The sequence below is a fragment of the Ranitomeya variabilis genome, chromosome 5 (assembly GCF_051348905.1).
Source record: "Ranitomeya variabilis isolate aRanVar5 chromosome 5, aRanVar5.hap1, whole genome shotgun sequence".
Taxonomy (NCBI): Eukaryota; Metazoa; Chordata; class Amphibia; order Anura; family Dendrobatidae; genus Ranitomeya; species Ranitomeya variabilis.
Window position 1 is genome coordinate 100,110,167 of NC_135236.1, and position 19,921 is coordinate 100,130,087.

The following is a 19,921-nucleotide window of genomic DNA, read 5'->3' on the forward strand; positions in this document are numbered from 1 at the left end:
CTAACCTCTACTGTGGGTAAAATCCTGGAGGGTTTTCTAAGAGATGCTATGCTGGAGTATCTGAAAAGGAATAACTTCATGACCCAATATCAACATGGGTTTACTAGGGACCGTTCCTGTCAAACTAATCTGATCAGCTTCTATGAAGAGGTAAGTTCTGGACTGGACCAAGGGAACCCAGTGGACGTAGTGTATATGGACTTTTCAAAAGCTTTTGATACGGTGCCAAACAAAAGGTTGATACATAAAATGAGAACAATGGGGATAGGGGAAAATATGTGTAAGTGGGTTAAGAGCTGGCTCAGGGATAGGAGACAAAGGGTGGTTATTAATGGAGCACACTCAGACTGGGTCGCGGTTAGCACTGGGGTAACACACTTGTCAGTATTGGGCCCTCTTCTTTTTAACATATTTATTAATGACCTTGTAGTGGGCATACAGAGTAGAATTTTAATATTTGCAGATGACTCTAAATTCTGCAGGGTAATCAATACAGAGGAGGACAATTTTATATTACAGGAGGATTTATGTAAACTGGAAGCTTGGGCTGATAAATGGCAAATGGCAAATGAGCTTTAATGGGGATAAATGTAAGGTCATGCACTTGGGTAGCGCAAATAAGATGTATTACTATGTGCTTAATTGTAAAACACTGGGCAAAATTGTCAAAGAAAAAGACCTGGGTGTATGGGTGGATGACAAACTCACATTTAGTGGCCAGTGTCAGGCAGCTGCTACAAAGGCAAATATAATAATGGGATGCATTAAAAGAGGCATAGATGCTCATGAGGAGAACATAATTTTACCTCTATACAAGTCACTAGTTCGACCACACTTAGAATACTGTGCACAGTTCTGGAAAGACATAGCTGAAGTAGAACGGGTGCAGAGAAGAGCGACCAAGGTTATTAGAGGACTGGGGGGTCTGCAATACCAAGATAGGTTATTACACTTGGGGCTATTTAGTTTGGAAAAACGAAGGCTAAGGGGTGATCTTATTTTAATGTATAAATATATGAGGGGACAGTACAAAGACCTTTCTAGTGATCTTTTTACTCATAGACCCGAGACAGGGACAAGGGGGCATCCTCTACGTCTGGAGGAAAGAAGGTTTAAGCTTAATCACAGACAAGGATTCTTTACTGTAAGAGCAGTGAGACTATGGAACTCTCTGCCGTATGATGTTGTAATGAGTGATTCCCTACTAAAATTTAAGAAGGGACTGGATGCCTTTCTGGAAAAGTATAATGTTACAGGTTATATATACTATATTGATAGGGCGTTGATCCAGGGAACTAGTCTGATTGCCGTATGTGGAGTCAGGAAGGAATTTTTTCCCCCAATGTGGAACTTACTCTTTTGTTGTGAATTCCGCTCTTGGGCTCCCTCCGGTGGTTGTAAGTGGCACTTTTGTGAGTTCTGCTCTTGGGCTCCCTCCGGTGGTTTTAAGTGGTACTGCTGCTCCTTGGAATTATTAGTCAGCAGCTGCTTCCACTGATTGTCTTTCTGGCTCGGCTATTTAACCTGGTTCTATCTTTCAGCCTGTGCCAGTTGTCAATGGTTCCTGCTTGGATTCACATCTCTGCTTGGATTTCCCTGATATTCTGACCTGTTCAGCAAAGATAAGTCCTTGCTTGGTTCTTTTGCAGTTCACTTGTTGTGGACTTAATCGTTGTGCACTTTCTATGTTTTTTCTTGTCCAGCTTGTCAGTATGGATTTATTCAGTTAAGCTGGAAGCTCTGGGAAGCAGATTTACCCTCCACACCTTTAGTCAGGTGTGGAGATTTTTTGTAAACTCTGTGGTGGATTTTTCTAGTTTTTAATACTGACCGCACAGTATTCCGTCCTGTTCTATCTATCTAGCTAGACTGGCCTCCTTTGCTACATCCTAGTTTCATTCTGCGTATGTCATTTCCCTCTCTACTCACAGTCAATATTTGTGGGGGGCTGTCTAACCTTTGGGGATTTTCTCTGAGGCAAGATAGCTTTCCTGTTTCTATCTTTAGGGTTAGTTAATCCTCCGGCTGTGACGAGGTGTCTAGGGAGTGACAGGAACATCCCACGGCTACTTCTAGTGTGTGTGTGTTAAGCTCAGGAATTGCGGTCAGTACAGGTACCACCTCCTCCAGAGCACGTCCCATGTTGCTCCTAAACCACCAGGTCATAACAGTACAACTGGCCAAAAATGAATTAAATGCATCTCAAAAGAAGGAAAAAAAAATTCTGAGCCATTTTTTTTCTGCAGTCTGTTTGGTCTTTTTTTTCCTCTTAATCTCTGGGTGGTTCAGGATTTTGGCGCTGGCATGGATATTCAGGGTTTGTTTTCTCGTGTGGATCAACTTGCTGCAAGAGTACAGAGTGTCCAAGATTATGTTGTCCAGACTCCGGCTTTAGAGCCTAAAATTCCTACTCCTGATGTGTTTTTTGGGGATAGATCCAAGTTTTTGAACTTTAAAAATAACTGCAAATTGTTTTTTGCTTTGAAACCCCGTTCCTCTGGTGATCCCATTCAGCAGGTTAAAATTGTCATCTCTCTGCTGCGTGGTGACCCTCAGGACTGGGCATTCTCCCTTGAATCAGGGGATCCGGCATTGCTTAATGTAGACGCATTTTTTCTAGAGCTCGGATTATTGTATGACGAACCTAATTCTGTAGATCATGCAGAAAAAATCTTGTTGGCCCTATGTCAGGGTCAGGAAGCGGCAGAATTATACTGCCAGAAATTTAGAAAATGGTCTGTGCTCACTAAATGGAATGAGGATGCTCTGGCAGCAATTTTCAGAAAGGGTCTTTCTGAAGCCCTTAAAGATGTTATGGTGGGGTTCCCCACGCCTGCTGGTTTGAGCGAATCTATGTCTCTAGCCATTCAGATTGATCGGCGCCTGCGCGAGCGCAAAGTTGTGCACCATATGGCAGTGTCCTCTGAGCGGAGTCCTGAGCCTATGCAATGTGATAGGATTTTGACTAGAGCAGAACGGCAGGGATTCAGACGTCAGAATAGGCTGTGTTTTTACTGTGGTGATTCTGCTCATGTTATTTCTGGTTGCCCTAAGCGTACTAAGAGGGTAGCTAGGTCTGTTACCATCAGTACTGTACAGCCTAAATTTCTCTTTTCTGTGACCCTGATTTGTTCATTATCGTCCTTTTCTGTCATGGCATTTGTGGATTCAGGCGCTGCCCTGAACTTGATGGACTTGGAATTCGCCAGGCGCTGTGGTTTTTCCTTGCAGCCTTTGCAGAGTCCTATTCCTTTGAGGGGCATTGATGCTACACCGTTGGCCAAGAATAAACCTCAGTATTGGACTCAGCTGACCATGTGCATGGCTCCAGCACATCAGGAAGATTGCCATTTTCTGGTGTTGCATAACTTGCATGATGTTGTTGTACTGGGTTTTCCATGGTTACAGGAACATAATCCGGTGCTGGATTGGAAATCTATGTCTGTGACTAGTTGGGGTTGTCAAGGGGTACATAGTGACATTCCTTTGATGTCAATTTCCTCTTCTCTCTCTTCTGAGGTCCCTGGTTTTTTGTCAGATTTCCAGGATGTATTTGATGAGCCCAAGTCCAGTTCCCTTCCTCCACATAGGGACTGTGATTGTGCTATTAACTTGATTCCTGGCTGTAAGTTCCCTAAGGGCCGACTTTTCAATTTGTCTGTGCCAGAGCATGCCGCCATGCGGAGTTATGTCAAGGAGTCTTTGGAGAAGGGGCATATTCGGCCGTCTTCGTCACCATTGGGAGCGGGATTCTTTTTTGTTGCCAAGAAGGATGGCTCCTTGAGACCCTGCATTGATTATCGCCTCTTGAATAAGATCACGGTCAAATTCCAATACCCTTTACCTTTGCTTTCTGATTTGTTTGCTCGGATTAAGGGGGCTAGTTGGTTTACTAAGATTGACCTTCAAGGGGCATATAATCTTGTTCGTATTAAACAGGGTGACGAATGGAAAACTGCATTTAATACGCCCGAAGGCCATTTTGAATACCTTGTGATGCCTTTCGGGCTTTCTAATGCTCCTTCTGTATTTCAGTCCTTCATGCATGACATTTTCCGCAATTATCTTGATAAATTCATGATTGTGTATTTGGATGATATTTTGATTTTTTCCGATGATTGGGAGTCTCATGTGAAGCAGGTCAGGAGGGTATTCCAAATCCTTCGTGATAAAGCTTTATTTGTGAAGGGGTCTAAGTGCCTATTTGGAGTTCAGAAGGTCTCTTTTTTGGGTTTTATTTTTTTTCCCTCGTCTATAGAAATGGATCCTGTTAAGGTCCAAGCCATTCATAACTGGATTCAACCCACATCGGTGAAGAGCCTTCAGAAATTTTGGGCTTTGCTAATTTTTATCGCCGTTTCATTGCCAACTTTTCCAGTGTGGTTAAACTCCTGACCGATTTGACGAAGAAAGGCGCTGATGTGACGAATTGGTCCTCTGCGGCTGTAGAGGCCTTTCAGGAGCTTAAACGCAGATTTACTTCTGCCCCTGTGTTGCGTCAGCCAGATGTTTCTCTTCCTTTTCAGGTTGAGGTTGACGCTTCTGAGATTGGGGCAGGGGCCGTTTTGTCTCAGAGGAATTCTGATGGTTCTTTGATGAAACCGTGTGCTTTCTTTTCCAGAAAGTTTTCGCCTGCGGAGTGCAATTATGACGTTGGCAATCGTGAGTTGTTGGCTATGAAGTGGGCATTTGAGGAGTGGCGACATTGGCTTGAGGGAGCCAAGCACCGCGTTGTGGTCTTGACCGATGATAAGAATCTGATTTACCTCGAGTCGGCCAAGCGGCTGAACCCTAGACAGGCTCGATGGTCCCTGTTTTTCTCCCGTTTTGATTTTGTGGTCTCGTATCTTCCGGGATCTAAGAATGTTAAGGCTCATGCCCTCTCTAGGAGTTTTTTGCCTGATTCTCCTGGAGTTCTTGAGCCGGTTGGCATTCTTAAAGAAGGGGTGATTCTTTCTGCCATCTCCCCTGATTTACGGCGGGTACTTCAGGAATTTCAGGCTGATAAACCTGACCGCTGTCCAGTGGGGAAGCTGTTTGTTCCTGATAGATGGACTAGTAAGGTAATTTCTGAGGTTCATTGTTCAGTGTTGGCTGGTCATCCTGGGATTTTTGGTACCAGAGATTTGGTTGGTAGGTCCTTTTGGTGGCCTTCCTTGTCGCGGGATGTGCGTTCTTTTGTGCAGTCCTGTGGGACTTGTGCCCGGGCCAAGCCTTGCTGTTCCCGCGCTAGTGGGTTGCTTTTGCCTTTGCCGATCCCTGAGAGGCTCTGGACGCACATTTCCATGGATTTTATTTCGGATCTTCCTGTTTCCCAGAAGATGTCTGTTATCTGGGTGGTTTGTGACCGGTTCTCTAAAATGGTCCATTTGGTACCTTTGCCTAAATTGCCTTCCTCCTCTGATTTGGTTCCATTGTTTTTTCAGCATGTGGTTCGTTTGCATGGCATTCCGGAGAATATTGTGTCTGACAGAGGTTCCCAGTTTGTTTCTAGGTTTTGGCGGGCCTTTTGTGCTAGGTGGGCATTGATTTGTCTTTTTCTTCGGCGTTTCATCCTCAGACAAATGGCCAAACTGAGCGAACTAATCAGACCTTGGAAACCTATTTGAGATGCTTTGTGTCTGCTGATCAGGATGATTGGGTGGCTTTCTTGCCGTTGGCCGAATTTGCCCTTAATAATCGGGCTAGTTCGGCTACTTTGGTTTTGCCTTTCTTTTGTAATTTTGGTTTTCATCCTCGTTTTTCTTAGGGGCAGGTTGAGCCTTCTGATTGTCCTGGTGTGGATTCTGTGGTGGACAGGTTGCAGCAGATTTGGACTCATGTGGTGGACAATTTGACGTTGTCTCAGGAAAAGGCTCAACGTTTTGCTAACCGCCGTCGGTGTGTTGGTCCCCGGCTTCGGGTGGGGGATTTAGTCTGGTTATCTTCTCATCATGTTCCTATGAAGGTTTCTTCCCCTAAGTTCAAGCCTCGGTTTATTGGTCCTTATAAGATTTCTGAGACTATTAATCCGGTGTCTTTTCGTTTGGCCCTTCCAGCCTCTTTTGCCATCCATAATGTTTTCCATAGATCTTTGTTGCGGAGATATGTGGTGCCCGTTGTTCCCTCGGTTGATCCTCCTGCCCCGGTGTTGGTTGAGGGGGAGTTGGAATATGTGGTTGAGAAGATTTTGGATTCTCATTTTTTGAGGCGGAGGCTTCAGTATCTTGTCAAGTGGAAGGGTTATGGCCAGGAGGATAATTCTTGGGTTGTTGCCTCCGATGTTCACGCCGCCGATTTGGTTCGTGCTTTTCACTTGGCTCGCCCTGATCGACCGGGAGGCTCTGGTGTGTTTTCGGCGTCCGCTCCTCACGGGGGGGTACTGTTGTGAATTCCACTCTTGGGCTCCCTCCGGTGGTTGTAAGTGGCACTTTTGTGAGTTCTGCTCTTGGGCTCCCTCCGGTGGTTTTAAGTGGTACTGCTGCTCCTTGGAATTATTAGTCAGCAGCTGCTTCCACTGATTGTCTTTCTGGCTCGGCTATTTAACCTGGTTCTATCTTTCAGCCTGTGCCAGTTGTCAATGGTTCTTGCTTGGATTCACATCTCTGCTTGGATTTCCCTGATATTCTGACCTGTTCAGCAAAGATAAGTCCTTGCTTGGTTCTTTTGCAGTTCACTTGTTGTGGACTTAATCGTTCTGCACTTTCTATGTTTTTTCTTGTCCAGCTTGTCAGTATGGATTTATTCAGTTAAGCTGGAAGCTCTGGGAAGCAGATTTACCCTCCACACCTTTAGTCAGGTGTGGAGATTTTTTGTAAACTCTGTGGTGGATTTTTCTAGTTTTTAATACTGACCGCACAGTATTCCGTCCTGTTCTATCTATCTAGCTAGACTGGCCTCCTTTGCTACATCCTAGTTTCATTCTGTGTATGTCATTTCCCTCTCTACTCACAGTCAATATTTGTGGGGGGGCTGTCTAACCTTTGGGGATTTTCTCTGAGGCAAGATAGCTTTCCTGTTTCTATCTTTAGGGTTAGTTAATCCTCCGGCTGTGACGAGGTGTCTAGGGAGTGACAGGAACATCCCACGGCTACTTCTAGTGTGTGTGTTAAGCTCAGGAATTGCGGTCAGTACAGGTACCACCTCCTCCAGAGCACGTCCCATGTTGCTCCTAAACCACCAGGTCATAACACTCTTTGCCACATGTTTTTTTTTGCTTTCCTCTGGATCAACATGTTAGGGCATGTTAGGTTAGGCTATGGGTTGAACTAGAGGGACTTAAAGTCTTACTTCAACCTTAATAACTGTGTTACTAACATTCTTTACTTCTTTTTCAAAACGTACTTATCCTATTTTTCGCCCATTACTTGGTCTATTGCATACCCGCAGCACAGCACAAATCAGTGCGTCTTTTATTAGCAGAAGAGGTCTATCTTTCTTGATCCCTTGTTAGGTTTTCTGGACTATCTTATTCATAAGCTGAAAAAGAATCAAAGCAAAGATGATACCCAAGATTACAGAAAAGAGAGTTCCTAATGGATTCTTGATACTGATGGCATATTCCGCTAAAGGAAGATATTCCACCCAATCAGATTGAAGAAATTGCTTGAGTATCTGATTGACATGTTCCATCTGACTATTAGCCTTAGGGTAATAAACAAATGGAACGGAAAATTCTTAACTGATCTTATTACAGAATGCCCTTTAGAATTTAGAAACGGAGTCCCCCAGCTCAAAAACAATATTCTTCAGAATACCATGCAAACCTACCATGTATTTAATGAACATCTTATGTAAGATTTCAGAATTAGGAAACCCAGATAGAGGAACAAAATGACAGTTTTGTGAATCTTCCCACCACCTCCCAGGCAACAGTCTTTAATTTAGAGGATGGCAGGTCTGCTATGAAGTCCATGGTAAAAGTTGTCCAAGGAACATTAGGAGTGTGTGAAGGCTGGAGAAGTCTGAAAGGACATGTGCAAGGTGTTTCAGCGTGGGCACAATTTTCACATGAATTATCAAATTCTCTGGGATCTCTAACAGTAGTTGGTCACCAATAATTCCTCATTACCAGCCTGATAGTATTGTTAAAAACAGGGTGACCTGTGAGCACCGTATCATGGGTCTCCTGAAGAACTCACAGATGAAACTAGGGGGGCAAACAATTTTAGGATAGAAGTATTGTGAGTAGCTAATATTTGAGATCTACGCATTTCCTCAACAAACCTTAGAGAGACAGAAGACACAGCTATACCTTCAGTTAGAATGGGGACATTTTTGGACTCATTGGACTGAGAAGCACAGAAACTTAGGGAGAGAGCATCATCTTTAATGTTTTTAGTACTAGTCTACATATAACTACAATATCAAAATTAGAAAAGATTAAAGTCAATGTGGCATACCTAGGGTTTAGTCTCTTGGCTGATTTTACATAAGTAAGACGTTTGTGATCCGTGATAAGTGATTTTATATTTTGCACCTTCAAGGAAGTGGCACAATTCCTCAGAGGCCCACTTGATTGCCAACAATTCACTTTTATCAATGTAATAACTCATCTCTGCATCTTGTGAAAAGAAGATACATGAATGGAGTTAAGTGTGTGATAACACCACTCCAACTCCAACCTCAGATGCATCTGCCTCCACTATAAAAGGACGTTTTAGGTCAGGCTGGACCATGGTCAGACGAGAAATGTTCTTTTTACTCAGTGAAGGCACAAACTGCCTCAGGTTTCTAGTTAATAATATCAGCCCCATTCTTCGTTAAATCAGTCAAAGGTTTGACTATCTTGAAAAAAAATTCTAACAAACTTGCAATAGTAATTAGCGAACTTAAGAAAGTGCTACACAACTTTCAGGTATTTGGGTAGAACCCAATCTTTAATGGCTAAGATATTGGAGGGATCCATATGGAAACTTTTGGCAGACAAGATATTCCCTAAGAAGTTTACTTATTGAAACATAAAAACCAAAAGTCATAACCAGATAGTCATAGTGACCCTTTGGGGTGGTAAATGCTGTCTTCCTTTCACTTTGTCCATTCCTTTATACAGTTCAAGTTACACATAACCAAAATATCAAATTTGGTGCACTAAATGGCCATGATCAGTTAGTTATAGAGATCAGGGATGAATGGCAGAGGATTCTGATTCTTTACAGTAATTTTCTTAAAGTCATGATAGTCAATACAAGGTCTCAGACCAACAGCTTTATTACTAAACAAAAAAGAAACCTACCCCAACTGGTGTTGTGGATAGTCTAATGAAACCTTTTACAGACTGTCTTCTATATAGTTTAATCTTGAGAAGATGGGAGTTTGGTACCAGATCAATGGGACAATCATACATTCTATGGGGGAATTTTTTAGATTATTTGACTAAACTAGACAAGTTCACAGATAAAGACAATATTTCCGACAATAGTTTTCTGGGGCAGGTATGCCTGTGACATCCAAACTCTTCACAATTGCTACCAAAATCGAGCTTTTGCCACTTAACCGCTTGTTATTGAAGGGGCTGAGTTACCTCAGTTTGCATGAGCTTCTCAGTCAGTCTGTGTTCACGTAGCCACTGATCAAGGTGGATAGCTAGGGACATGAATGTGTCAAGGGAACAGGGGAAGGTAACTGCACTAACATGTTTTTAGTTTGGTCAGAAAGTCCAGCATGAAATCAATGTTGAAGGGTCCAGTCATTTCACTGTGAGTCTATGGCCCAGCGCCATAGCTCAGTGCAGTATTCCGCCACAGTGCATTGCCAGTGACATAGAGAGGCTAGTTTACTCATTGCTAAGGCTGCACGGTCAGGGTCATCATGCAAGAGCCCATCAGTCTCAAAGAACGAGTCTAATGTGACGAGTTCTGGTGCATCAGGAAGTAGGGAGAAGACCCATTCCTGGGGGTCACACTGCAGCAGGGACATGATGAGTTCCACATGCTAGCTCTCGTAACTAGAAGATTGTGGATGGAGTGTTTAAGCACTGCTGAAATATTTGCCCAAAGTTTAAACATGTTTTTGGCCACCAGAAAAACAACATGCAAATTACCCTTAGGGTACCGTCTCACTATACGATTTACCAACGATCACGACCTGCGATACGACCTGGCCGTGATCGTTGGTAAGTCGTTGTGTGGTCGCTGGGGAGCTGTCACACAGACCGCTCTCCAGTGACCAACGATGCCGAGGTTCGCTGGTAACCAGGGTAAACATCGGGTTACTAAGCGCAGGGCCGCGCTTAGTAACCCGATGTTTACCGTGGTTACCAGCGTAAAAGTAAAAAAAAACAAACCGTACATACTGACCATCTGATGTCCGTCAGGTCCCTTGCAGTCTGCTTCCCGCTCTGACTGAGTGCAGCCGTACAGTGAGAGCAGAGCGCAGCAGTGACGTCACCGCTGTGATCTGCTCTCACTTTCCGGCCGGCAGACAGTCAGAGCGGGAAGCAGACGGCAAGGGACCTGACGGACATCAGATGGTGAGTATGTACGGTTTGTTTTTTTTTACTTTTACGCTGGTAACCAGGGTAAACATCGGGTTACTAAGCGCGGCCCTGCGCTTACTAACCCGATGTTTACCCTGGTTACCAGCGAACGCATCGCTGGATCGCTGTCACACACAACGATCCAGCGATGACAGCGGGAGATCCAGCGACGAAAGAAAGTTTCAAACGATCTGCTACGACGTACGATTCTCAGCAGGATCCCTGATCGCTGCTGCGTGTCAGACACTGCGAGATCGTAACGATATCGCTAGAATGTCACGAATCGTGCCGTCGTAGCGATAAAAATGCCACTGTGTGACGGTACCCTTAGGCTCAGAAATTGTCATCGATGCTGCAGTGGTTTGGGCCTGGGCAGCTTCATAATGTGAATTGCTACTGCAAAGTCCTGAAGTAACTGGGTCAGGCCCTGCATTAGATTGACTACTGTTTGGTAATGATCCATAATTGAGTCACTTCCTCTGTAATGAGGACGCTGTTCATGGTACCCTTGTATTAATCGTACATCTGTGTTTTGTACACCTGTTTTACCCATCCAATTTGACAACTATACACCCCACACCTTTTACTGCAGCCTGGTGTCACATTTCTGTACCTGTACCTAACTACTTAGCATTTCTTGTTATGTAATTGTTAAGTAATTAGGGTTAAAAAGATAATCAAAAATTAATTATAGTGTTGTACAAAATGCATGGTAAAATAAGTGGCAACAGATGGGTAGTGTAAACAAACAAACAAAAAAACATACCAAGGCTAAGGCTAGTTTCACACTAGCGTTAACTACATTACGTCGCAAATCCGTTTTTTTGCCGAAAAAACGGATGCGTCAAAAAAGTGAAAAACGGTGACAAACGTATGCCACGCATCCAGCATTTCGACGGATCCGTCGCAAATCCGCTAAACGTTTCCGTCGAAAATACTGGATGCGTTATATACGTTGCATACGTTTTACCATCCGTTGCATCCGTTTTTCCGACGGATCCGGTTTTAAAAGGGGAGGCTCCCAAAATTTGATTGGCTACTGGAAAATTTGAAAAACTATATAGTACTGTATTTACAGCCCATCTTTGTGGGTTTTAGTTTTGTGGCAGCGATGGAAGGTGTTCTTGGGAGGATTGCTAGTTTGGTTACCGACGTTATCTTTGAGACAAATCGCCTGGATATCATAGTGCGGGAGAAGGAGGCGGCAGCGGAAAGGCGTAGGATGCTTCTGCAGCAACGGAGACGGAGGCGACTGTGGATTCATCCGATTAATCAACTACGGATGACCCGGGGTGTCCAGTCCACTCTGTACCTGGAGTTGCGGCACAATCCACACAAATTCCACAACTACGTGCGGATGAGGATTGAACATTTCGATTTTTTGCTTGCAAAACTGGAGGATGTCATCCGAAGACAGGATACAAGGATGAGGCTTGCCATCACACCGGCGGAGCGGCTGATGGTGACCCTGCGGTAAGCCTCTTTTTTTTATTTCATTGCTGATATTGAATGTTATATTACATGCTGCAGAAAATACTGCACTGGCATATTGCGCACTATTTTCTGCAGCATGTAGTTTTGGTTTTCTTGGCGGACATTCAACTGCTTTATTTAAATGTCATTGCTGATATTGAATGTTAACAGACTGCAGAAAATACTGCGCTGAAATATTGCGTTGCATTTTCTGCAGTTTTTTTTTTGTTTTTTTTTGTTTTTGGGTTTGATGACATGCAACTGTTTTTTTTCTGTCATTGGTCATTTTGAATGTTATATTACATGCTGCAGACAATACTGCGCTGACATATTGCGCACTATTTTCTGCAGCATGTAGTTTGTGTTTTCTTGGCGGACATTCAACTGCTTTATTTAAATGTCATTGCTGATATTGAATGTTAGATAACAGACTGCAGAAAATACTGCGCTGAAATATTGCGTTGCATTTTCTGCATTTTTTTTTTTTTTTGGGTTTGATGACATGCAACTGTTTTTTTTCTGTCATTGGTCATTTTGAATGTTATATTACATGCTGCAGACAATACTGCGCTGACATATTGCGCACTATTTTCTGCAGCATGTAATTTGGGTTTTCTTGGCGGACATTCCACTGTTTTTTTACACCGGTTTCATGCTGGTTTTATTGGGTGTCCCGTCCTTAAAAAAAAATTAACAGTGCCATATTAAAACTTGTTGGTCTGTGCAATTTTTTCTAACATGTTTTTTTTTTTTTTTTTTTTTTTTAAAGTTTCCTAGCTACGGGTGAATCTATGACTTCGCTCCATTATCAGTTCAGGCTGGGCATTTCAACTATCTCTGGAATAGTGAAGGACACATGTCGGGCTGTTTGGACCACTTTGCAACCAGAGTATATCCCCCAACCATCCATGGAAATCTGGTTGCGAAGTGCTGAAGAGTTTCAGCAAATTTGCAATTTCCCTAATTGTGTGGGTGCAGTTGACGGGAAACATATAAGGATTGCGAAACCGGCAGGAACAGGATCGGAGTATTATAATTATAAGAAGTATTTCTCCATCGTCCTTATGGCTATTGCAGATGCCAACTGCAGGTTCCTTGCCGTGGACATAGGAGCGTATGGACGGTCCAACGATTCACAAGTTCTTAAAAACTCTCCGATGGGTCGTTGCCTTTATGGAGAGACCTACGATTTCCCGCCAGCCACACCACTGCCAGGAACCAATGACCCAGCCCTGGAATATGTTTTTGTAGGTGATGAAGCCTTTCAACTGTCGCCGCACCTACTGAAACCGTACAGTAGCCGGAACTTAAACCATACCAAGCGGGTCTTTAATTACCGGCTTACTAGAGCACGAAGAGTCGTGGAGTGTTCCTTTGGCATATTGACGGCGAAGTGGCGGGTTCTGCTGACGGCTATCAAGTTGAAAACAACAACTATAGACGAGGTCGTTAAAGCCTGTGTGGTGCTCCACAACTTTGTCCTTTCAAAGGAGCCCGTTTCCTTGGATGATGAAGAGTTGGAGACCACCTTGTGGGACTACCGCAGCAGCTCAGTTCGCTCTACAAGTTCAGTTACAAGGATGAGGGACCAGTTTGCCGATTATTTTGTCTCACCTGTCGGGCGGATCCCGTGGCAAGACATGATTGTGTAACCAGTTTCCCATGTGTTTTGTTTATGTAAAAAATGTGTTTCTGCCCAAAAAAAAAAAAAAAAAAAAAGGGCCAAAAAGCATGGTTTTCTTGCTAGTAAAATCGTTTTGTTATACCTTTAAAATGTTCGGTGTTTGTTTTTATTAAAACCTTTTTTATTATATTACCTTAATAAATCCAGACACACACACAGAGTAGAATTTTATATTCAGAATTTTATTTTAACTCTTTTTTTTTTTTTTTTTTTTTTTTTGCCAACAAAAAATATTTTTTTTTAATATCAAATTTGTTCTTGAAAGATTTTGCAAAAAAAAACTAAACATCGTATTTACAAATCTTGAAACTGTTGGGTGGAGATATGAGAGGAGGAGGGGCAGGAAGGTTGGACCACGTCGATAGGTGGGGAAACCCTACTTGTTTGGGGTGCAGTGGAAGGGGGGGGTAAACCAAGAGGCTGACCAGAGGGGGGTGGTGTTGGGGTAGGGGGAAGAGAAAAGTTGAGTAAGGAAAACATTGGGGAAGTAATTTGGTCTTGGGGCCGGGATTGTTGTGGGGACTGGGTTGGGTATTGTGACTGGGTAGGGTAGTGGGACTGGGTTTGGTAATGGTGCTGGTGTGGGTATTGGGGCTGGGTTTGGTAATGCTGGGTATGGTGTGGAATTGGAGTGGAGGTGTGGCGAGGTGTGTGGGTAGACTCGTTAACGGCCTGCAGTAGAGCATTATGGCAGGTATTCATTACCCGCATCTGTTGCTCAAAAGATAGTTTCTCCATGGTCCTGAGCATGGAGTTAAAAAAAATATTGGCCGGATCGGGACTTACAGCTGAATGCAGCCTATCCAAGCGACTGCTGGTTTCACGGCTTGTTTCACTGATGCGTGACTGCACCATGTTGAAACCAGCAGTCACTTGCTCTCCCAAAATTTTGAAAGAGCCTTGGAAGGATGCATTCAGGTGCAAGAACTCAGGAGCATAGCTCTTTTCCTGACCCCTCTGTCGCTGCCGCCACGAACCTAATGGTGGTGTCGAGGTGGCAGGATCAGAGGGGTGGGGTAAAGGAAACGCTATCTGTTCAGCATCAGATGCGAGCAATGAAGGCTGCAATAATGCTCCACTGCTTGGGACGGATGAAGTGGAGGGGACAGAGGGGTCAGAGGAGGGGTCAGAGGAGGGGACAGAGGTGTGGGGCCTACCGACGTGGCCCTCAGTGGCGGACTCAGGAGGGATCGCTCCAGAGGGCGCAGAGGAAGATGCAGGCGCCCGGTGGCTGGAGAAGGTGCTGTGAAAGAAAAAACAAATGAAATTAATACATTGGAATGAAAAAGCCCTGACTGAAAGCAAACTAAGTAGACAGGTTAACATGGTTATTAGTGGGCTGTAGAATACTTACACTCTGCTTAGCATTGTTCGCCTCAGGAAGGAGAGGGCCTGGCCATATTTATATTTGCTCCTCTTCCTTCCTGCAGAGCCACTCGGGGCCTTCATCTCATCATTGAATTCCCTCTTAAAGCGATCCCTCAGTGACCGCCACCGCTTCCTAATCTTTCCAACTGTGAAGACAAGAATCAAAAGAAAAAACCAAAAATTGGTAAATGCAATACATTACAGTCAGCTCAAAACATCACTGGAAAGTGAATACTTACCTAGTTTGCTCTGCTGCTGAGGATGAAGGCTCTCCCGCCTTGGAAACAGGTTGCGACACACTTCGTCCCAGAGCCGACGGGTGACACCGGTATCAGCATGCCTGCGGTCAGCCATGTTCCACAGCGGCTCCCGCTCGCGAACCTCCTCGATGAGATTCTCGATATCAATGTCGTCATCATCATCATCCTCTTCTGCAGGAGCACGCTGTGAAGCCTGTGCCAAAAAAAAAAAAAAAAAAGGAAAACAAACAAATTAGTACACTGAAACACTAAAGTACCAATAGAATACCCCTCCCCAAAAAAAAAAAACTCACTGATAGCCGACCGCGGCGACGAGTCCGCCGACTCTGGGATTGTCTGGGAGAACCTTCAGCGGCAGCAGCAGGAGCAGCAGCAGCAGCAGCCTGAAATAAAGGAAACAAATTCTCAGTAATGTAGGCATATATTTTCTGTGTTTAGTTATGTATGAAAATCTGTTTTGTGTATGGTGCAGTGTGATGTGCGAAAAAACTGTTTCCCCACTACTTACACTTGGTTCCTCCTCCACTAGCATCTCTCCACCCGTCTCGCCCCCTTCTGACAGCTCCTCATCTGATTCAGCTTCCTGTTGAAACATAATTTATGCATGTAGTTATCCATAAAAATGTAATTTAAAGAAATTAAAAAAAAAAAAAAAAAAAAAAGTTTTGTGTTAACTTACCGATACACGCTGTTGCTGTGGAGGAGGGCTGTCAGAAGAGGACATTGTTGCTCAAGCTTGCTGCGGCCCTGGTGTATCTGTAAGTTAAAAAGACACTTGCAATCTGCTCTACACATTGAAGTAGCAGATTTGGGGTCTTCAAAACTTACTTGAAAAGATTGGTGGCTGTGGTCCTGGTTGGTTGGGACTAGAGGCGGCTTGCTGCGACTGTGGTCCTGGTGTATCTGTAAGTTAAAAAGACACTTGCAATCTGCTCTACACATTGAAGTAGCAGATTTGGGGTCTTCAAAACTTACTTCTAGCACTTTAGCTGTGTCCTGGTGGGCAGCGGCTGTGTCCTGGTGGGCAGCGGTCCTGGTTTATCTGTTAATATGTATAATGGATCTATAGTTAGACCACCCCCTGAACTAGGTAATGCTCAATGATAAACACCCTACTAAAATGATGTCAGAAATGTTCATACAGGTGAACACCAAAACCCCCCCAAAAAGTGGCACGTTATACCATTCATTTCCATGTCCCATAAAATAAATTTTTTTAATTTTAACACCAAGAAAAAATATATTTGACACATTTTATGTGAAAAAAATAACCTCCCCCCCCCCCCCCCCAAAAAAAAAAAAAAAAAAAAAATTTACAGGTTAACCTTTATTAAAAAAATTAGCCCTCAACCAACCCTGTATTGCATGTGTAACCATTGGTACATACACCAGTTTTAAATTTACCTTTATGAAATAATACTACGGACATTTTTTTAATAAACATTTTATTATAATTTTTTTTTCACTCTTTTTTTTTTTTTTTAAATCACAATTAGGAGCTGACATGCTCTTTATTTTAAATACAAGTACTTCAACTGCAAATGGTTATAACTGTAATTTAAAAAAAATCAACACTTTTATTAAATAGAAAAACCCCACACTCACATTCAAACCACAAGCTGCAGACCGCTAGACTTTTTTAAAAAACACATCAGATTTAAAAAAAAAAAAAAAAAAAAACACATGCTGCACAGACCACTATACAGTCAATACATCAGAAAAAGGCAAATAACCAATTACAGCATGGACAAATGCACATGCAATCAACAAGACGCACACCAAAAACATGCCTGGTATGTGTCCACATTCAGGATCGCATCAGAATTTGGTCAGGATTTTCCATCAGTATTTGTAAGCCAAAACCAGGAGTGTAAAAATTAGGTAAAGTATAACACGAAAAAAGACATACTTTTGCTTTTATCACCCACTCCTAGTTTTGGCGTACAAATACTGATGGAAAATCCTGACCACACCCTGATGCAATCCTGCACATGGACACATACCCTCCCACATGAACAGGCATAAAATTGGCAAAGGCATAATATGGTGCAGGCACATGATACAAAAGCACACAGCCGTACAAAAATACACACATGCACGCACATAGCTTTAGGCAAATACACATATGTACAACAAAGGCAGAAAGGTGAACCCAATCAGAAGACGCATACACACACACACATACAAAAGGCTGACAATCCTTTGGCTGAAGCTGCAGGTCTTCACAGTGGCTGGCATCATGGTGGATCTGGACTCTAGCATGGCACTGGCTGGTGCAGGACGATGGCAGGCCTCAGGTTCTCTTCAGGTTTTAAGCTCTTTCAGTAGTCAGTACCTCATATACACACACAAATGCACAGGCACACAGATGCACACAAAAATTGCAATACTCACACTGGCTCTATGGTGGCTGGAGTCTTGTGGCTGGAGTCCCGTGGCTGGCTCCTTCCTGTGGCTGGCTCCTGTGTCAGGCTGTGGTCTTGTGGCTGAGGTCTTATGGCTGGAGTCCTGTGGCTGGCTCCTTCCTGTGGCTGGCTCCTTCCAGTGGCTGGCTCCTGTGTCAGGCTGGGGTCTTGTGGCTGGGGTCTTGCTGGCAGTCTTCTCCTCTCTGGGTCTTGCAGGCATATGTGGGGTTGAAGGCCCAGGCCAGGTTTATATAGATTTGGGGGTGTCTGGCCAATTGGCAACAAAATACTTCTTCTGAGCATGCTCAGTGTAAAAAAAACGTATTGCAGCGCTGTATTGCGTCGTACGACGTGTCCCGACGCATCCGTCGCTCATAGGCTTCCATTGCAGCCAACGACGTATGCCGCAGGATGCGTCGCGACACGTTTTTTAGGCGGAGACAAAAAACGTTACAATCTACGTTTTTTTGAGACGACGTGTCGCCAAATTTCGACGCATCCGTCGTAAAACGTACACGACGTACGCCAATCCGTCGCCATACGTCGCCAATACAAGTCTATGGGAAAAAAACGCATCCAGCAAAAAGTTTTGCTGGATGCGTTTTTTCTGAAAAAAGACGTTTTGAAACGTAATGCAGTTAACGCTAGTGTGAAAGTAGCCTAAGAATATGGGAGCTGCTTGCAGGATCTGAATCACCACCACCACCATCAGTGGCACCAGTCATTTAGACAGTCATACTACCAATTGCAGGTCACAATTGGCCTGCTTACTTCTGGCATATTAGTGGAGAGAAAGAAGAGGGTATTATGGAATGTATGGCACATTACTTGTCTCCGGCGAAGCATAATGTTACCTCTGAAAGCAACACCATTCATTTTAATCTGTGTTTTGTACAGACTGGTCTGCCTGATCACAAATAATAAAATGGGATAATTTTTAGACCTTTTTTATATTTAAAAATGGTTCTAAGATGCCTCAAAGAGTTATTTACCTCTTTTTAGGGCAATTGGAGGCTTGGCAGTAATGCGATTCACAACAAATCAATTAGATGCAAATCAATTTTTTTTGTAAAATAAGTTTTCCGAACTGGATAATTATAATGTTAAAAGATTTGATCATCTTTACTGTTGATGGAACACTTGTTCAGCCAACATATATCTTTTCCAACCACACCATAGACACGAAGGCTCGACTCGGTCGAGCATTCATATGTTCTCTATGTTTGGAGAGCTTTTCTGCCTGGAAAACCAAAGGATTGGGCTTTTAAATTGAAACCACTTGATCTTTATCTCCTCCGACATCATCTCTTTGGAGAAAGTTTAGATGCTTCCATAAAAATTAGATGTTAATATCAATTAATAAAGATAATGTATTTGGTTGTTAAATTCTTTGTAAATGTTTTCTCAGAGATCTATTTATAAAATATATTAAGCAATTTCCACAGTTTGGGGGGAAAACACGTTTATGCAAGTAAACATGATGGTCATTACATGCCGCAGTGTAAGATCTGAAATGTTATTGCACACAGTCAAGAAGAGTGGACTTATTTTTATCTGCCCTTAAACTTAGTAAAAAAACCACTCCTACGCACTAAAGGAAGTATATTTTGAAACCTGCTTTTTGGCCACTTCCTTAAAGATTCTTAAGCCAGAAGCCAGATATCATTTCGACCAAAGTTTCTGAGATATCATAGACTCTGTTAGCTGCAACATGGTGACAGGACTCTGATATTTTATATGCTTTACAACTTATAAAAAAAACCTTGAAAGCGCAATTCCACTATATTGATCGCCAAGTATTCAATAATCTTTTCCTACAGTGCGATCAGTCAGTATGATGACGAGTGATCAGGCTTTTTCTTCTGCACGGTTACACAACTCTTTGGAGAAGCCGGTGAAAAGCGGCTGGTTGAAGAAACAACAAAAATCCTTTGTGAAGAACTGGCAGCAAAAATACTTTGTACTGAAAGGAGCATATCTCTGCTATTACAAAGATGAAGATGACAGCAAACAACAGGTAAGTGTGACATCTATCTATCTATCTATCTATCTATCTATCTATCTATCTATCTATCGAGAGATACTAGTATGTTATTGTTTTCATGTACCTACTCAAGCACATAGACCACAAAGACCACGAACATATGCAATGTATGTGCAAAAGTATTGAGACTCTCCTCTTAATCATTGAATTCAGATTTTTCATTCAGTCCCATTACAACAGGGGTATAAAATTCACTCCCTAGCTCAGATTTCCTTTTCAGATAGGTGACAG

General features: G+C 43.1%; 2 protein-coding genes across 2 annotated transcripts in view; one reads left to right on the forward strand and one right to left on the reverse strand.

The window, feature by feature from the left end:
• The window catches only part of ARHGAP25 (Rho GTPase activating protein 25), a 180,452-nt gene that overhangs the window by 60,102 nt on the left and 100,429 nt on the right, over positions 1–19,921 (forward strand). Inside the window, exon 2 of the mRNA XM_077263045.1 lies at positions 19,467–19,663. Within this exon, the coding sequence (XP_077119160.1) occupies positions 19,467–19,663 (197 nt within the window). The remainder of the gene's footprint in view (positions 1–19,466; positions 19,664–19,921) is intronic.
• Positions 13,883–15,706, reverse strand: LOC143775197 (uncharacterized). Its single transcript, XM_077263044.1, has 3 exons — positions 15,221–15,706; positions 14,968–15,127; positions 13,883–14,856 (listed from the first exon to the last, which is right to left on the reverse strand). The coding sequence occupies exons 1-3, from the start codon at positions 15,333–15,335 to the stop codon at positions 13,908–13,910; spliced, it is 1,224 nt and encodes a 407-aa protein (XP_077119159.1). The 5' UTR covers positions 15,336–15,706; the 3' UTR covers positions 13,883–13,907.